The 15,546-nt window shown below is 40.2% G+C and overlaps 1 protein-coding gene across 5 annotated transcripts in view; it reads left to right on the plus strand.

Moving 5' to 3' along the window:
• Nucleotides 1–15,546, plus strand: part of RYR2 (ryanodine receptor 2) — a 596,087-nt gene that overhangs the window by 549,575 nt on the left and 30,966 nt on the right. For 3 of the 5 annotated variants that reach the window (XM_045537276.1, XM_045537277.1, XM_045537278.1), the window contains 7 exons: nucleotides 578–706; nucleotides 3,983–4,087; nucleotides 6,586–6,667; nucleotides 7,482–8,779; nucleotides 9,952–10,019; nucleotides 11,586–11,733; nucleotides 15,396–15,482. In XM_045537276.1, coding sequence (XP_045393232.1) covers nucleotides 578–706; nucleotides 3,983–4,087; nucleotides 6,586–6,667; nucleotides 7,482–8,779; nucleotides 9,952–10,019; nucleotides 11,586–11,733; nucleotides 15,396–15,482 — 1,917 coding nt within the window. Of the gene's footprint in view, nucleotides 1–577; nucleotides 707–3,982; nucleotides 4,088–5,056; nucleotides 5,217–5,977; nucleotides 6,059–6,585; nucleotides 6,668–7,481; nucleotides 8,780–9,951; nucleotides 10,020–11,585; nucleotides 11,734–15,395; nucleotides 15,483–15,546 lie in introns of those variants that run through there. The other 2 variants (XM_045537281.1, XM_045537279.1) reach the window with 2 other exon arrangements.

A 15,546-nucleotide genomic window follows, 5' to 3' on the forward strand; every position in this document is an offset into this window, starting at 1 on the left:
ATCCTTATGTTTATGGAGTTTATAGTCATCAGAGACAGAAAATAATTTTTAAAGCTAAGTCTTCTGCTTCTTGTCTTCTCTTCAGTTATTATTTGTATCTAGGGAGGGGGTTGCCATATTGTAAATTTAGGAAAATCATCAAAGAATGGTGTTTACTTCACAGTTATTTTTATTTGCTACCATATCTGTTATTTAAAATACTTTGCTAAGGCTGGGCACAGTGGCTCACACATGTAATCTCAGCACTTTGGGAGGCTGGGGTGGGAAGATTGCTTGAGGCCAAGAGTTCAAGACCAGACTGAGCAACATAGCAAGACCCCATCTCTACAAAAAATAATAAAAAAAAATTATCCGGGTATGGTGGCGTGCGCCTGTAGTTCCACCTGCTTGGGAGCCTAGGTGAATGAGGCCACAGTGAGCTATGATGACACGACTGCACTCTAGCCTGGGCAACAGAGCAAGACCCTGTCTAAAAAATTAATAAATAAAAAATAAAATATTTTTCTAGCATAGAGTACAAGACTGGATAGTCAGTGATAACTTTAGAATGTAACTTAATATTATGTCTATTTTCCAGGAATCAATTAGTGACTTCTATTGGTATTACTCTGGGAAAGATGTTATTGATGAACAAGGACAACGGAATTTCTCGAAAGCTATCCAAGTAGCAAAACAAGTCTTTAACACTCTCACAGAGTATATTCAGGTAAACGTTTCAACTTTTCTGCTGTTTGAAGAATGAAAACTAAAAAAGAGTCCACTGGTTAGCATTGAATTCCATAGAAAAATGCAGCATACCTAAAGTATTTTTTGTATCTCCTGTTGACTCATTTCATTGTTTTTTCATCAGTGACCACAATTAAAATATTAGGTTGAGATTTAAATGTATATGGAATGAAACTGCTTTGCCATGTGGCAGGCTGAGATATCATTAACTCCTCAGAGGCGTGAACCATGATGTTGGCTCTATTGTATGTCCAGGGCCTGGCATGCATTAATATATTAAGCACTTGATAAATATTCAGGAAGACAGGGAGAGAGCAAGAGCAGGAGAGAGGGTAGAACATTAAACCACTCTTTACAGTATTTCAGTAAAAGTGAGGAAGAAGTTTCATAGAAACTTAATGCGAAAGAGAATAGTGTTTAAAAACTTCATTATTGGTGTGTGTGTGTATGTGTGTGTGTATTATAGATAAAATTCCAAATACCATGGAGAATATTCCTTTTTTAAAAATATTGATTTATTTTATATTCTCTTTAGCCTAAACTTCTAGTCTTGACCTCTTATTTTTTTAAAGATTTTATAAAAATCTGGTTTATTTTCAACCAGAAAAACTTTACTGTTTCCTAACAGGCCAGTCAGTCCTCTTTCCTTTCTGTCTTCTGTCTCAATGGCCAATGTCACCCTGAACAGTCACTATGTAAGGATAAAACAGGAGGAAGAAACTTACCATTGGCTCTGTTAGACCAAACATAATCTTGTGGGCAGAAGAAAGGCTAAACGAATAAAACAACAGCGGATCACATCCCCAGAGCCTAGCGTAGTTTCAGGCGTGAATGAATGACTCGCGGCCAAGAGAAGCCAACCAGCCGTCCAGTGCTGCGGAAGTAGGAGCATCTCTTCCAGACTGTCTCTCTCCTCTGCAGTCGGTGCCTTGGCAGGAGCTTGCTTTTATATCATTTGATCCCTGGGTGCGGAAGAGGATTTTCATCTCAGCATTTCAAGTTGAAAAAGTCAAACTTGCTGAATCGAGTAACTTTCCTTTAAAATCAAATAACAGTGAAAACTTAAGTCAGTTTTGGTCCATTCGTAGTTCCATTTCCTTGTCTCCCCAGGCTCCCGTGATTGCATTAGTATGCTCATCCATGCCAGAGTGACATTCAGCATGACAACATTCATGTGTGCTGTCCTGATTAAAAAATAAGATTGACTGATGACATTAGCAAGCCAGTGAATTTTGTAGAAACGGTCAATAAAATGGTTTCTGTATTCCAAATGAAACTTAAATGCCTTTTTAGGCAAGAGTGGGTATTTCTTGGTTCCTAAAATAAGTTAGATTCCTGAACTTATCTAAAGCTAGAAGCATCCTTTGAGCTCTTAGTTTGTGCAAAACTCTTTATTAAATGTTGTTATAGAACGCAGATTTCTAAATTAATCTTCAAAAGGTATCAGGGAAAACCGTATGACTTCTTGTGCTCTGTTCATTTTAGTTTCTCTTGTTGATGTGAATTTTTATATAACAATCATTTTCGAAATATATATTTAATAAATATGTATTTCATTTTGGAACACTTTTAGATAGTCAGAAAGTTTCAAAGATAGTACCAAGAATTTGTATATGTGATTTCACTCAGCTTTCCCTAATATAGACATTTTATATAACCGTGGTACATTTGTCAAAAATAAGAAATTAACAGCCTGTAATCCCAGCACTCTGGGAGGCCAAGGCAGGTGGATCGTTTGAGCTCAGGAGTTCTAAACCAGTCTGAGCAAGAGCGAGACCCCATCTCTACTGAAAAATAGAAAGAAATTTTAAGTTTATTTAATAAAATAAAGAAAAGAAAAAAAAAAGAAATTAACATTGCCACATCCTATTAACAAAATTACAGGCTTTATTCTGATTTTACCAGTTTTACCATTAAGGTCTCTTTTTTATTCCAGGATCCAGTCCAAGTTACCACATTGCATTTAGTGAAATATATTTTCAAGAAGCTTGTCTTAGTGTCAGATTTACTGATAAATATTGATACTGTGCATAAAAAGCTCATCATTAACTTCATGCTTATTTTAGAGTGCCTTTTAGATTACAGCATAGCATATTGCTTTTTGATTCAAGTTTTTGCTAACTATAGAGAATAATATAAGGGGGAGATCCAAAACTGTTCCAATAAAGATGATGATCTATAAGATTGAAATGCCAGTTTCAGTAAGGGGAAGAAGAAAAATTATTGGAATAAGAGAACATTGTATGGTCCAGATTCCTAGAGTAAGACCAGGAGCTAATTGGTGGGAAAAGAGAAAGCTTTATCTGTCCTTGGCACAAGGTCCATCTGAAAGTAACACCGTCCTGCACATACATCATGGGAAGTAGGGAGTCAAGGCAATAGGCGAGGCAGATGTGCCCTTCAGATTAGTTTACAGTTCTCAGTAGCTGAAGACCTGAGGTCGAGCAAGTTCTGGAAACTACTTTGTGTGTGTGTTTCAGGTTTAGAAGGAAAAATGCGTACTTCGGCCTTGGGCTTGCAACTGTATCCCATAAGGGCTGCCAGAACAGCTCTTGGTCACCTGGGGGTTGCAGAAGATCTTAACCCTTTAGAATACTTTAACTTTCGATTAAAACCTTAGATAGCACATGAAGAAAATGATTTCTGATTTGAAGAAAAAGCAAGTTTCTTTTCTTTGAAATGGCATTCCGGTGTTCATCTAACGGCCTCCCGCACTGTCACCCTCCCTGAGATTTAAAAAATCTCAGTGGTTTGTACCATTTGCAAAAACAGATGCATAACTAAGAAAACATTGAAAAGGATTTTTTTTTTCTTTATATGAATGCTTTATCCAGGTTACTATTTAGGAATAAAAGGTAAATCACCTCTCATCTCACCTCTTCTCAATATTCTTTCCAATATAGGATGGTGACTATTAGTTGATTTGACTTAACAACCAAAACACCTGCACCTTACTCTTTTCCTTTAAATAGAAGAGATCAAAGCCAGGCAAAAATGAAATGATTCACAGCACATAAAAATCTCTGAGAAATGTTTTCTGGGGATTTATTAAACATTTCAAAGAAGAACGTGCTTATCTCTTAAGGATACCATTATCATCATTGCATCTCTTTCTTTCACTTTGGGTTCCTATCTTTTTTAGATAACCTATTGGCAAGAAGCTATGTAAACACAAAGTCAATTTTGGCCCTGTTAGTGTAAAGTTTATTTTGACAAATAAATGATCAAGAATGATTACTGTTTGTTTACGCTCCAGGGTCCTTGCACTGGTAACCAGCAAAGTTTGGCACACAGCAGGTTATGGGATGCAGTGGTGGGTTTTCTTCACGTATTTGCCCACATGCAGATGAAGCTGTCGCAGGTAAATGAACTACCTTCTGCTATTCCTACTTGACAAACTGGAGACTGTAACTATTGGCAAATGAAATGTGATTTCTTATGTTTGAACATTATCTTTTTTAGATCACTGTATCATTACCTGTTTTACTCTATATTAAAAAACGTTTTTTTAAATAAAAATATTTTATGTAAGCTGAAAATAGATGGGAGTTATTATTCAGATTTGAGAACAAAGGATATTAAGAAATTAAATGTAATGGAAAAATAAAACATTAGAGTCCCAAACATTGTGCATTTCACAATCCTCGTAGATGCACTTCCCAGAAATTGGTCACTGGAATTTTCTTTCCCCTCTAAAAGATAATTGAAATAGGATTTTTGACCTGTTACAAATCTCTTGTTAAAAGGAGACAATTTTTTTTAGAGGGTCATAAACAAGAAGCTGTTCTCAGTAGGGTGACATTGACCCACTACCAGGAAATTTAGCTTCATGAAAGTCAGGAAATAGTAACTATAAGGATAAGCAAATAAAGGCTAAGCAGATTTTCTACCATGTTTTAATGTTAGCCTGAGAGTGCCTGTTGAAAATGTCAGCTTGTTGTTTTCTCACTACTGTATCTATCTCATTTGAAACCAAAAGATACATGAATAGAAAAGTTCTTAATAAAAATCTCAAGGAACCATGTCCCTTTGGTGCAGTGAATTTTGGTGGTGTGTTCTGAGATCTGACATATCCATCAGGGCCTGAGTATTTGCCAAGCAGTCGGGTAGAAGAAAGAATGCTAGATTTAAAGACAGAATACTGCCGTTCCAATCGCCACGTTGGCATTCCTTGTCCCATGAGTGTGGGTCAGTTCCCCCTTCCCTAAAGTGAGGCTACTCAAGCCTGTGCCCTGGCCTACAAGCAGGAGGATATTGTCAAAGATAAACAAAGCTGGATGCTAGTTAAAGTGGTAAGGGGACAGATATTAATCATTAATAACTATTGCAGCAGGGAAAAAGAGTCCAGCGTGAACTGAACTCAACTTTGTGCAGAGACGACTGGGCATTTCAAAGGGAGAACGAAGGGTTAGAGACTAGCAGGTGAGAAGGACCTTAGTAGAGTCAGGGAAGTGAAAAATTACAAAGTTTTCATTGGTATAAATGCGATTAGGCCAGCTATGTCTGCTAGCTGGCAATAGTCAAAGTTAGGGTTCTGTCTTCCTCTAGAGACTGGGAGACAGAGGTCTTATTCTCAGGTGTTATCTGGAACAGCAAATTTTTTGGCAGCCTTGAGTTTTCCCGGTCAAGTACTTTAAAGGGGGCTAAGGTCATCGTAGGGATGTAACCTTGCGCTTTGGAAACTGCATTCGTGTTTGTTCAAGTCTTTATAGAGCAAGATTGAGGCCTAGTTGAGAAGAGGGCTCAGAGGAGCCTGGCTAGAGTTTGGTCAAGGACAGAATGTTTGTCCATATCTAGTTATTGTTGGTGACCTCAGCCGAATAGGGAAATTTCCTTATTTGTTCATCTAATCACTAATGACATTTTAGTAAGGAAAAGAAACCAACATGAACCAAATTTATATACTCGTAAAAGTTCTCATTCTTATGTATTTCCATGATATTTTTTTAACATCGGGTGCTACCTAGCAATTGTTTATGGTTTATAGACGGTTACATGGTAACAGCTATTTGGAAAGCAAAGATCTCATCCTTTCAGCAGTGTGGAAATTTAGCTTCATATGAATAAAATGATACCTTGTACAATTGGTTTGTAAAAAAGGGTAGTTTAAATAAAAAGAGAATATTTCATGAAATGTAAGGTTGTTGTGTAGATATAAATAGGACCCGTATTTCCAGGCACTGGATCTAAGCATAGTGATGTTTACACACAACGTATCTATGTAAAAGAATTGTTTTTTTTTTTTTTTCAGGTAAAACATCAAAAGCAAAAACAAAAAACCCATAAAATTTTAGCCAAAGAAATGTTAGAAAGCTAAATGAAATTGATCAATAAGATACATTGTGCAATATTGGTATAGGTAATATTTTTGTGCAGTTTTAGTTAGATTTATAGAAGGTAAGTTTATCTCATATGTTACTTACATTCCTATTTTTTCCTAGAATAAGTTGATTTTTACATAATATATAGTAACTTTATATAAGAAGTTAGAAAGAAAGAAAAAAAATGAAATCTTTTCAAGTAAAAGAAACTTGTCAAATGTACAGAAGCACCTGAGTCTCGCCTGGCATTAAAGAATCTACCATTGTATTAGTTCTTCTGTATTCTTGTTAGATATGTTCCTTGTCCTTGCAAATACTGTAATGAATATGAGTCGAAATAAATAGTAAATGCTCTTTAATTCTGAAGGATATCTGTTTTCAATAAGCTACATACTTACGTTTGGCCTTTCTGTAGTTCCGTAATGCTTTAAAGAGCTTACTAGTGGCAGAGCAGTGGCCTTTTTGTGACAATAAATGTGATGTTCTTACTGCATAGTTTTCTCATATTATCTCAAATGCAATATGCTAATATTTTCAGGATTCCAGTCAAATTGAGCTATTAAAAGAATTAATGGATCTCCAAAAGGACATGGTGGTCATGTTGCTGTCCATGTTAGAAGGTAGTTTTGATTAATACTTTCAAGTTTTCTTTATTTTTTGATTTTAAGGATCAATATGTGCTTGTCAATTTCCAGAGTTAGCATGCAGCAAAGAATAAAATAATACTAAGATGTGATGAATACCTTGGATTTATTGCTGGCTTTATTGTTCTTTTTCTCAAGTTAGTTTTTTTTTTTTTTTTTTTAAAGGGAAACTGGGTGTGGTGGCTCACACCTATAATCCTAGCACTTTGGGAGGCTGAGGCAGGAGGATCACTTGAGCCCAGGAGTCTGAGGTTGCAGTGAGCTATGATGATGCCACTGCACTCTAGCTCAGGCATCAGAGTGAGACCTCATCTCAGAAAAAATAGAAACAATAAAGTATACCTGCATTATAGACATATGAACATCAAATGAAATATTGTCTATGATAGTGATTTTTCAACCCTAAAGCATTGTGTACATGTTCATTTTTAATATTAATATGAGACTGGATTTCAGTTTATGACTGTTGGCCCCATTTTCCTTATCTAAAACATGCTGCTGCTTTGATTAACTTGAGGAAAATAAAGTCAGATTTTGTTCAAATATTGTTTTATGTGTGTCAGTCTAATTACTTTGTAAGTATGGTTTTGTATGTGTTTTGTAATCACTTTTTAAAACTATGGTTTAGAAATAATTCTCCATCTTTTCCTGGGACTTCATACATGGGGGGATAAACAAGGAGATACTCTTGATTCAGATATCATAAAAGATCTATATTGTGATTTTCTTTATAGATACTAGTTTTGCCAAGAAGGTTTATTTTAAACAAATGCAATTGTTTTACCCCCAGGTAACGTTGTCAATGGAACGATCGGCAAACAGATGGTCGATATGCTTGTGGAATCCTCCAACAATGTAGAGATGATTCTCAAATTTTTTGACATGTTCTTGAAACTAAAGGATTTGACATCTTCCGACACCTTTAAAGAGTACGACCCTGATGGCAAGGGAGTCATTTCCAAGAGGGACTTCCATAAAGCCATGGAGAGCCACAAGCACTACACGCAGTCAGAAACCGAGTTTCTTTTGTCCTGCGCGGAGACCGACGAGAACGAAACCCTCGACTACGAGGAGTTTGTCAAACGGTTCCACGAGCCCGCGAAGGACATCGGCTTCAACGTGGCCGTCCTCCTGACAAACCTCTCCGAGCACATGCCCAACGACACCCGACTGCAGACCTTCCTGGAGCTAGCGGAGAGCGTGCTGAATTACTTCCAGCCCTTTCTGGGCCGCATCGAGATCATGGGAAGCGCCAAGCGCATCGAGCGGGTGTATTTCGAAATCAGCGAGTCCAGCCGCACGCAGTGGGAGAAGCCCCAGGTCAAGGAGTCCAAGCGGCAGTTCATATTCGACGTGGTCAACGAGGGCGGCGAGAAGGAGAAGATGGAGCTGTTCGTCAACTTCTGCGAGGACACCATCTTCGAGATGCAGCTGGCGGCGCAGATCTCCGAGTCGGACCTGAACGAGAGGTCGGCGAGCAAGGAGGACAGCGAGAAGGAGAGGCCGGAGGAGCAGGGGCCGAGAACGGGCTTCTTCTCCATCGTGACGGTGCAGTCGGCCCTGCTGGCCCTCAGGTACAACGTCCTGGCCCTCGTCCGCATGCTCAGCCTGAAGAGCCTGAAGAAGCAGGTGAAGAGAATGAAGAAGATGACGGTGAGGGACATGGCCGCGGCCTTGTGCTCGTCCTACTGGAGCATCTTCCTGACCCTCCTGCACTTCGTGGCCAGCGTGGTCCGGGGCTTCTTCCGGATCGTCTGCGGCCTGCTGCTAGGGGCCAGCTTGGTGGAGGGCGCCAAGAAGATCCGCGTCGCCGAGCTCCTGGCCAACATGCCGGACCCCACGCAGGACGAGGTGAGGGGCGACGGGGAGGAGGGAGAGAGGAAGGCCGTGGAAGCCTCCCTGCCGTCCGAAGACCTGGCGGACCTGAAGGAACTGACGGAGGAAAGCGACCTCCTGTCGGACATATTTGGCTTGGATCTGAAGAGGGAAGGAGGCCAGTACAAACTCATCCCTCACAACCCCAATGCCGGCCTCAGTGACCTGATGAGCAACCCCGTCCCCATCCCTGAGGTGCAAGAAAAATTTCAGGTAAGTTTTCTCCGAGTCACAGCAGCTCGCTCTCCGGACTTCGGGTGGGTACAGTAAATGAACTCTAGACCAGGTTGCATGCTAGCGCCAGAGCGGTATTTTAAATACAGGACTCGACTTTCCAAAGAGAAATGTGCTTTTGGGTAGACCAAGCTAGCCTTTTTAAGGTTCTTTACAAGTTATTAAATTATCTTAAACTGTGATAGCGTAAGCTTAAGGACCGACCCTAATGACATTAGTCAATGGAGCTGTCCGTCATTCCATCCACGAAGAGTTCTTGAGTATTTACCATGTATCTGGTAACACTGGGTATCCTAGGGAATTAAAAGGTAAGATGTAGTTGCTGCTTTCAAATTGCCTTAAACAGGCCGGGCGTGGTGGCTCCCGCCTCTAATCCCAGCACTCTGGGAGGCCAAGGTGGGCGGGTGGCTCGAGGTCAGGAGTTCAAGACCAGCCTGAGCAAGAGCGATACCCCGTCTCTACCAAAAATAGAAAGAAATTATCTGGCCAACTAAAAATATATAGAGAAAAAATGAGCCGGGCATGGTGGCACATGCCTGGTAGTCCCAGCTACTCGGGAGGCTGAGGCAGGAGGATCGCTTGAGCCCAGGAGTTTGAGGTTGCTGTGAGCTAGGCTGACGCCACGGCACTCACTCTAGCCCGGGCAACGTATTGAGACTCTGTCTCAAAAAAAAAAAAAAAAAAAAAAAATTGCCTTAAACAGTTTATTAAAGAGAAAAAAACTAACACACATGAAGCAACTAGAAAGTGACTAAGTGTTAAATAGTATAGGCAGTGCACAGTAGGGGTTGCTTATGTTCAGAAAATGGAAACGCCAGTTTGGTTTAAGGTAGTTAGATGACAGGTGGGACCTACACTGTCGCTGAAGGAGGAGTAAGATTTGAGTAGGTAGACAAGGTAAAGAAGGGCATTTCTGAAATGAGAAAAGGAAGTGGGAAGAAGCCCAAAAGTCCATTCCTAACGCTGGTACGGAAGGGAAGTGTGGAGAAGAAGGGGGAGGTGTCTGGGCCAGTAGACTGAGAGGCACACGTGGCACTTCTGTCTCAGTATGAGCAAGCGGTTACGGTTTGACACGCGGTCATATGGCTTCCCAAACTCATTCAGAGGTGATGTGTCTTCCTGCTTTTCTTTTCCCCATTGGCCCCTTCAAGGAACAGAAGGCAAAAGATGAAGAGAAAGAAGAAAAAGAAGAAACCAAATCTGAACCCGAAAAAGCCGAGTATGTATAATTTCACGTGTCAGCCGGTCTCTTTTTCTGACACTCTCTTTTCAGGAGCTGTAAGGGAAAATCTTATGTTGCAAAGGAGCCAGGGGGTGGAATCTGCCATCTCACTGGAGAGGCTCCGATGGCCAGGACCTCAGACCCTGGGCGGGCAGCAGTGTGGACATCCCCCCACCGGCCATTCTAGTCTTTTCCTCCTTGTTACATAAGGATTCCCCTGGCGTGATCTTGTCAGCAGGAAAGACTCCAGCGATTCCATGGAAATTCCCCATAAGAGGACTGGTGGCCACAGTTCTGTCTTTAAAGTCATGCACGTATTCCTGTCCTTTTAAAGAAGGGCGGAAGCAAACATTGCAGATGCAGTTGCGTAGAATCCTGTGGAGTGATGTCCCTCCAAGGCTAGTCGCTGGGCCCCACCACGGAGTTGCTGACTCAGCAGGTCTGGGATGGGGCCCAGGAATCTTCATTTTCACCAACACGCCTCGTGCTGTGGAGCACAATTATAAATGCAGCAATAAAGATAAAGAGCCGGATTTGAGGCAATGAAAATGTGTAACTCCCTCATAATATCGGGTTTCTGTTAAGAACTGAAGCCTACATCTTTTTCCACATTTACGTAGTTTTATGTGTACATTTTGAAAAATTGTGGAAAGAAATAAAAATTTTAGGTGCCTGTAGTGCTGCTAGTCTCACATAGCATTTTATTTTCCTCCCCTGTTCTGTTGTTTTCTTTGGCCTATTTTCATTGAGTTCTTTGCAAGTAGCACTATTCATTGTCATAGATCTTGCACTGTTGGGTCAGTTGTCAAATGGCCACGTAAAGGACTGGTAGGATAAAAAGCAGGTGTATGGAATAGGGCATGGCAGGCATTTCCCTGGCAATTCTTTAATGTTACAAATAATGTGAGATATATACCTTATATGGGTTAAGGTTAAGTTTAGCTTACATATCTGTGGGTTATGCATGTATGACTTCACTTTAATGAAGGATTGACATTTTACATCTAGAGGGTATCAGATGTCACTGCTTCTATTTCTATTGTCTGAAATTAATATAACATTAATACAATAAATTAAATTAATATGTTTTATTTAATTAATGAAACAAAAATTAATGCATGCCAATATATAAGATATACTTTATACATGTGAACAATCAACTGTATAGGCCTCTGATTTTAAATCTTAATGGCCAGGCAATGTTAAAAATTGAACATTAAAATCATAATTTAAAAATAAGGTATGGTGGAAAGTCACAGCAAAGGAAAAAAAGTCATCTTCATTGTTATTCTCTTTCTCAATTAAATGTTTTTATTGCACAATTGGAAGGGAATATGGCACATAGATATGAAGATTCTTCAAGGCTATAAAATGTCCTCTAGATTTGAACACCACAGAATCTGATCCTAAATTTAGAATATTATCATTCATTTTAAGAGAAATCAGTTTTCAAATACTATACTATGATCTAAAATATTTGCTCACTTGCATATGTTTTTGTACAACGCCTGTTTAGTTCTCTAGTTCTGGGATAGCTCATCTGCCATTCCTTTATTTTCCCAGGGGAGAAGATGGAGAAAAAGAAGAGAAAGCCAAAGAAGACAAGGCAAAACAAAAGTCGAGGCAGCTCCACACACACAGATACGGAGAGCCAGAAGTTCCAGAGTCTGCATTCTGGAAGAAAATCATAGCCTATCAGCAGAAACTTCTAGTAAGATGTTTCAGAATGAACATTGTTCCTGATATCGTGCGAGACCATAATAATTCAGGCTCAGTGAATATTTATTGACCTTGTCTTGGGTAGCAATAAGGAAACCAGTTCTGTGTTACATATGTTTTATTTACTCACGTTAGTGTGTTTTTTTCTAGGGAATGCCTTTGGTCCACTGCTCCCTGTTGTCAAACCCATAACCCATTCGTGCTACCTGAAACCTTCGATTTAGTAGCTACTGTGATAGTGTGACACTCGTAGTGTCTTCTCACAAAGACATTAGGACAAGTCAGTAAATATGAGACTCTTCAATAGATAAAGCAAAACATGCCTCCTGGGGGTACAAGTAATTCTTACTAATGTTCCAGAACTGGATTACTCGGTATTTCTATAATATCACCCTTTTATGTAAAAATCCAGTGATAAAAATACTAACTCAATGAGCCAACTTTCCCTTGATGATAAGATCTGTTCAAAATTACCATTCACGTAGAGAAAAATAAAAGAAAAGTGAGAGAATGGAAAGAGATGATAGTTCTTTATGTAGCATCCTATACGTTTTACAGAAGTATTCCCCAGATTGCTACAATACATGCTCCTATTTGGAAAACAAGGGAAAAGATATAGTTCTCTGTCTCTGTTCATATAAATATTGGAATTTTTTTTTTTTTGAGATAGGGTCTCATTACTCAGGCTGGTCTTGAACTCCTGGTCTCAAGTGAGCCTCACACCTCAAGCCTCCTGAGTAGCTGGGATTACAGGTGTGAGCCACACCACCCAGCCATATTGGAATTCTTAAAAATCTTGTTTGAAAGGCTTTTTTATAAATATGTGTGTATATAATATTATATATATAATTTCTTTAAAGGAGGAAAAGGATAGGAGATGAATGCGTAGAATCAACCTACAAGAGGTTCTAATAATGTCAGAATTAAAAATTAGGAACAAAAGCCCTCATAAAGCTATTTGTAAGTCAAAGTCATATTTAGCAGTTTATACCCCTTGAGAAATCAAAAATAAACACTTGAGTAACTCAGTGTTCTCTAGAACTTTACTCATCAGAGAACTGGATTGTCCTCAGTAATTATATATTCTACATATTTGTAAACATGTAAATGTATTATGTATTTCATATAACATATGCAAATATATTTTAATTAATAGTTTTTACTGTGTTTCCTTAAACCATTTTGTATTTTTCCCATATTGTTTAATACAAAGCACAGTGAACATGAGCTGGGCGTGGTGGTGCAGGCCTGTAGGCCCATCTACTTAGGAGGCTGAGGTGAGAGGATCCCTTGAGTCCAGGAGTTCAAGGTTGCAGTGAGCTATGATCGTACCACTGCACTCTAGCCTGGGGAATAGTAAAAAAGACCTTATCTCACATAAAATGCAAAAAATCCCATCTTTGGCTGGGTGCAGTGACTCAGGCCTGTAATCCTAGGACTCTGGGAGACCAAGGTGGGAGGCCTCAAGGTGGGAGGCTGGTCAGGAGTTCCAGACCAGCCTGTGCAAGAGTGAGACCCATCTCTACCAAAAATAGGGAAAATTAGCCAGGCGTGGTGGTGCGTGCCTATAGTCCCAGCTACTTGGGAGGCTCGGGCAGGAGGATCACTTGAGCCCAGGAGTTTGAGGCTACAGTGAGCTATGATGATGCCAGTGTAATCTACTCTGGGCAACAGAGCCAGACTCTGTCTCAAAAAACCAAAAACACAAAGCACACTGAACATAAATGTTTTGTAGCTAACTCTGTCTTGATAATTGATTTGATATGCCACAGTGATTTCCATGGCTGCAGGTATATCTCTCTTCTAGATGTTTTAGAGGTTGAATGGGCTTCACAATACCCTGTAATAGAGCTGGTGGATTCCTAAGAATATGTTTAACTACAGTTGTAAAAAACAAGCAATAGATTCTTCTTCCAGCTCTCTGTGTCGGGGTTCACACATTCTCTTACTTCTGCACAGGTCCTCCATTTTCCTGCTTCTCTTTGCAGTCTGACTCACCAATTTGCATGCTCAAGACTGAGCAGAGCCACGGCAGGCCAACAAAGGTCTATTGTCCCCCAGGTCCCTGTTAAGTCCCAGCTCAGATAACCAGGGTTAGCTAACTTAGCCTCCATGACCCAGGCCCGCCTTCCAAGGAGAAACAATGTGGCTGACCCAGTTTGGGTGTGGTGCCAGCCTTGGTCCAGTACGGTGTGGCAGCAAAGACAGGGTCCCGGGTAGAAAAATCACACCACCAGAGGTGGGTGTGTATGTGGAGGGGGGATATCATTTTGAGGTGTGACCATTTTGATATGGCTTTGCAATACTAAACCCCTGGCATAGCCACTTGTATTCCTTGTAGACATCTCCCACTTAATATTAACACAAATACTTTCATTTCCACTGTAGTTTATTTCATTAAACTCACTTCACCTCTGGGTTGTTTTTTTTTTTTTTTTTCCAGCTCAATAAATTGTACCAACCATTCATTTAGTTGCTCAGTCCCCAAAATCCAGAAGTTACCACCTTTGAATCCTTTCTTTCCCACCCCAAATATAATCCAACTATAGTTCTTCTCAACTCTTCCCTCCGAATACATCCAGAGTCTGCCCAGTTCTTGTCCTTTCTATGTCTTCCAGTGAATCCAAGCCACCGCCATAAACATCACCTCTTCCCGCGGTCCCAAAATAACTCTATCTGGACCTGCTTGCGTGCTCTCTTGTCCCTCTCTGGTCTCCCACAGCAGCGGGAGTGATCTTTCCAAGTCATAATCTGACTGTGTCAAACCCTTTTCACACCCTGCAATAGCTTCCCATCCCACCTGGAGTAAAATAATAATTAGAGGAGTCATACAATAATATTTATTATAGATAAAACTATCATAGTTATTACAATAATAAAACTAATAACTTTCCCTATATTAACCCATTTAATCCTCAAAGCATAATTGTGAGGTGGGTTCTGTTGTTATCTCCACTTTGCAGATGAGCAAAGTGAGGTTACAGGCCAGAGTAAGTCACTTGTCCACATTCCACCACTAGTCATTGGTTGAGACAGGCTTTGTATCCAGGGAGTGCAGCCCCAGAGGTCATAAACCGAGCCACTGCGCTGTGAAAGACGACATAGACTTTATCAGAAGGCTGCAACCCCCTGCCCCTGCTCACCTGTATGACCTCATGACCTCGCAACCCACCCACGCCCTACTCTCTCTTCTTCTCACTGTGCTTCCTTCTGACCACTCCCCGAGCACACCAACACACCTATAACTCAGGGCCTCTGGCCTCGTTGCCCTCCTCTCTGACACACTCTTCCCCCAGATGTTCGCTTGACTTGTTCCCCTACTGCCTTGAGGATAAACCTTCCCTGACCACACCATCTAAGTAGCACCCCCACCCCCTAACCTCTTAACCTGACGTGTTTTTCTTTATAGCATTTAGCATTCCCTGCAATTATGTTTTTTTATTTGTGAGTATGTTTTTTTATTCTTAGCTTCCTCCGTAGTGGCAGAAATGTTCTCCTTCACCCTTAGGTCTGCAGCACCAAGAATGGTGCTTGATGCATAGTAGGCTTGCGATCCATAGTTTGGGGTAAATGGATGAATACTTTGTTTAAATTGTCTGCAAATTTCAAGTCTCTTGATTCCGTGACCTTGTCGTAATTTTTTTTCACCTTCAGAACTATTTTGCTCGCAACTTTTACAACATGAGAATGTTAGCCTTATTTGTTGCGTTTGCAATCAATTTCATCTTGCTCTTTTATAAGGTATGTATATCTGAGTGTTTTAATAACATAAAAGTACAAAACTGCATATAGACTGAAATGAATA

The sequence above is a fragment of the Lemur catta genome, chromosome 25, assembly GCF_020740605.2.
Source record: "Lemur catta isolate mLemCat1 chromosome 25, mLemCat1.pri, whole genome shotgun sequence".
Lineage (NCBI taxonomy): Eukaryota > Metazoa > Chordata > Mammalia > Primates > Lemuridae > Lemur > Lemur catta.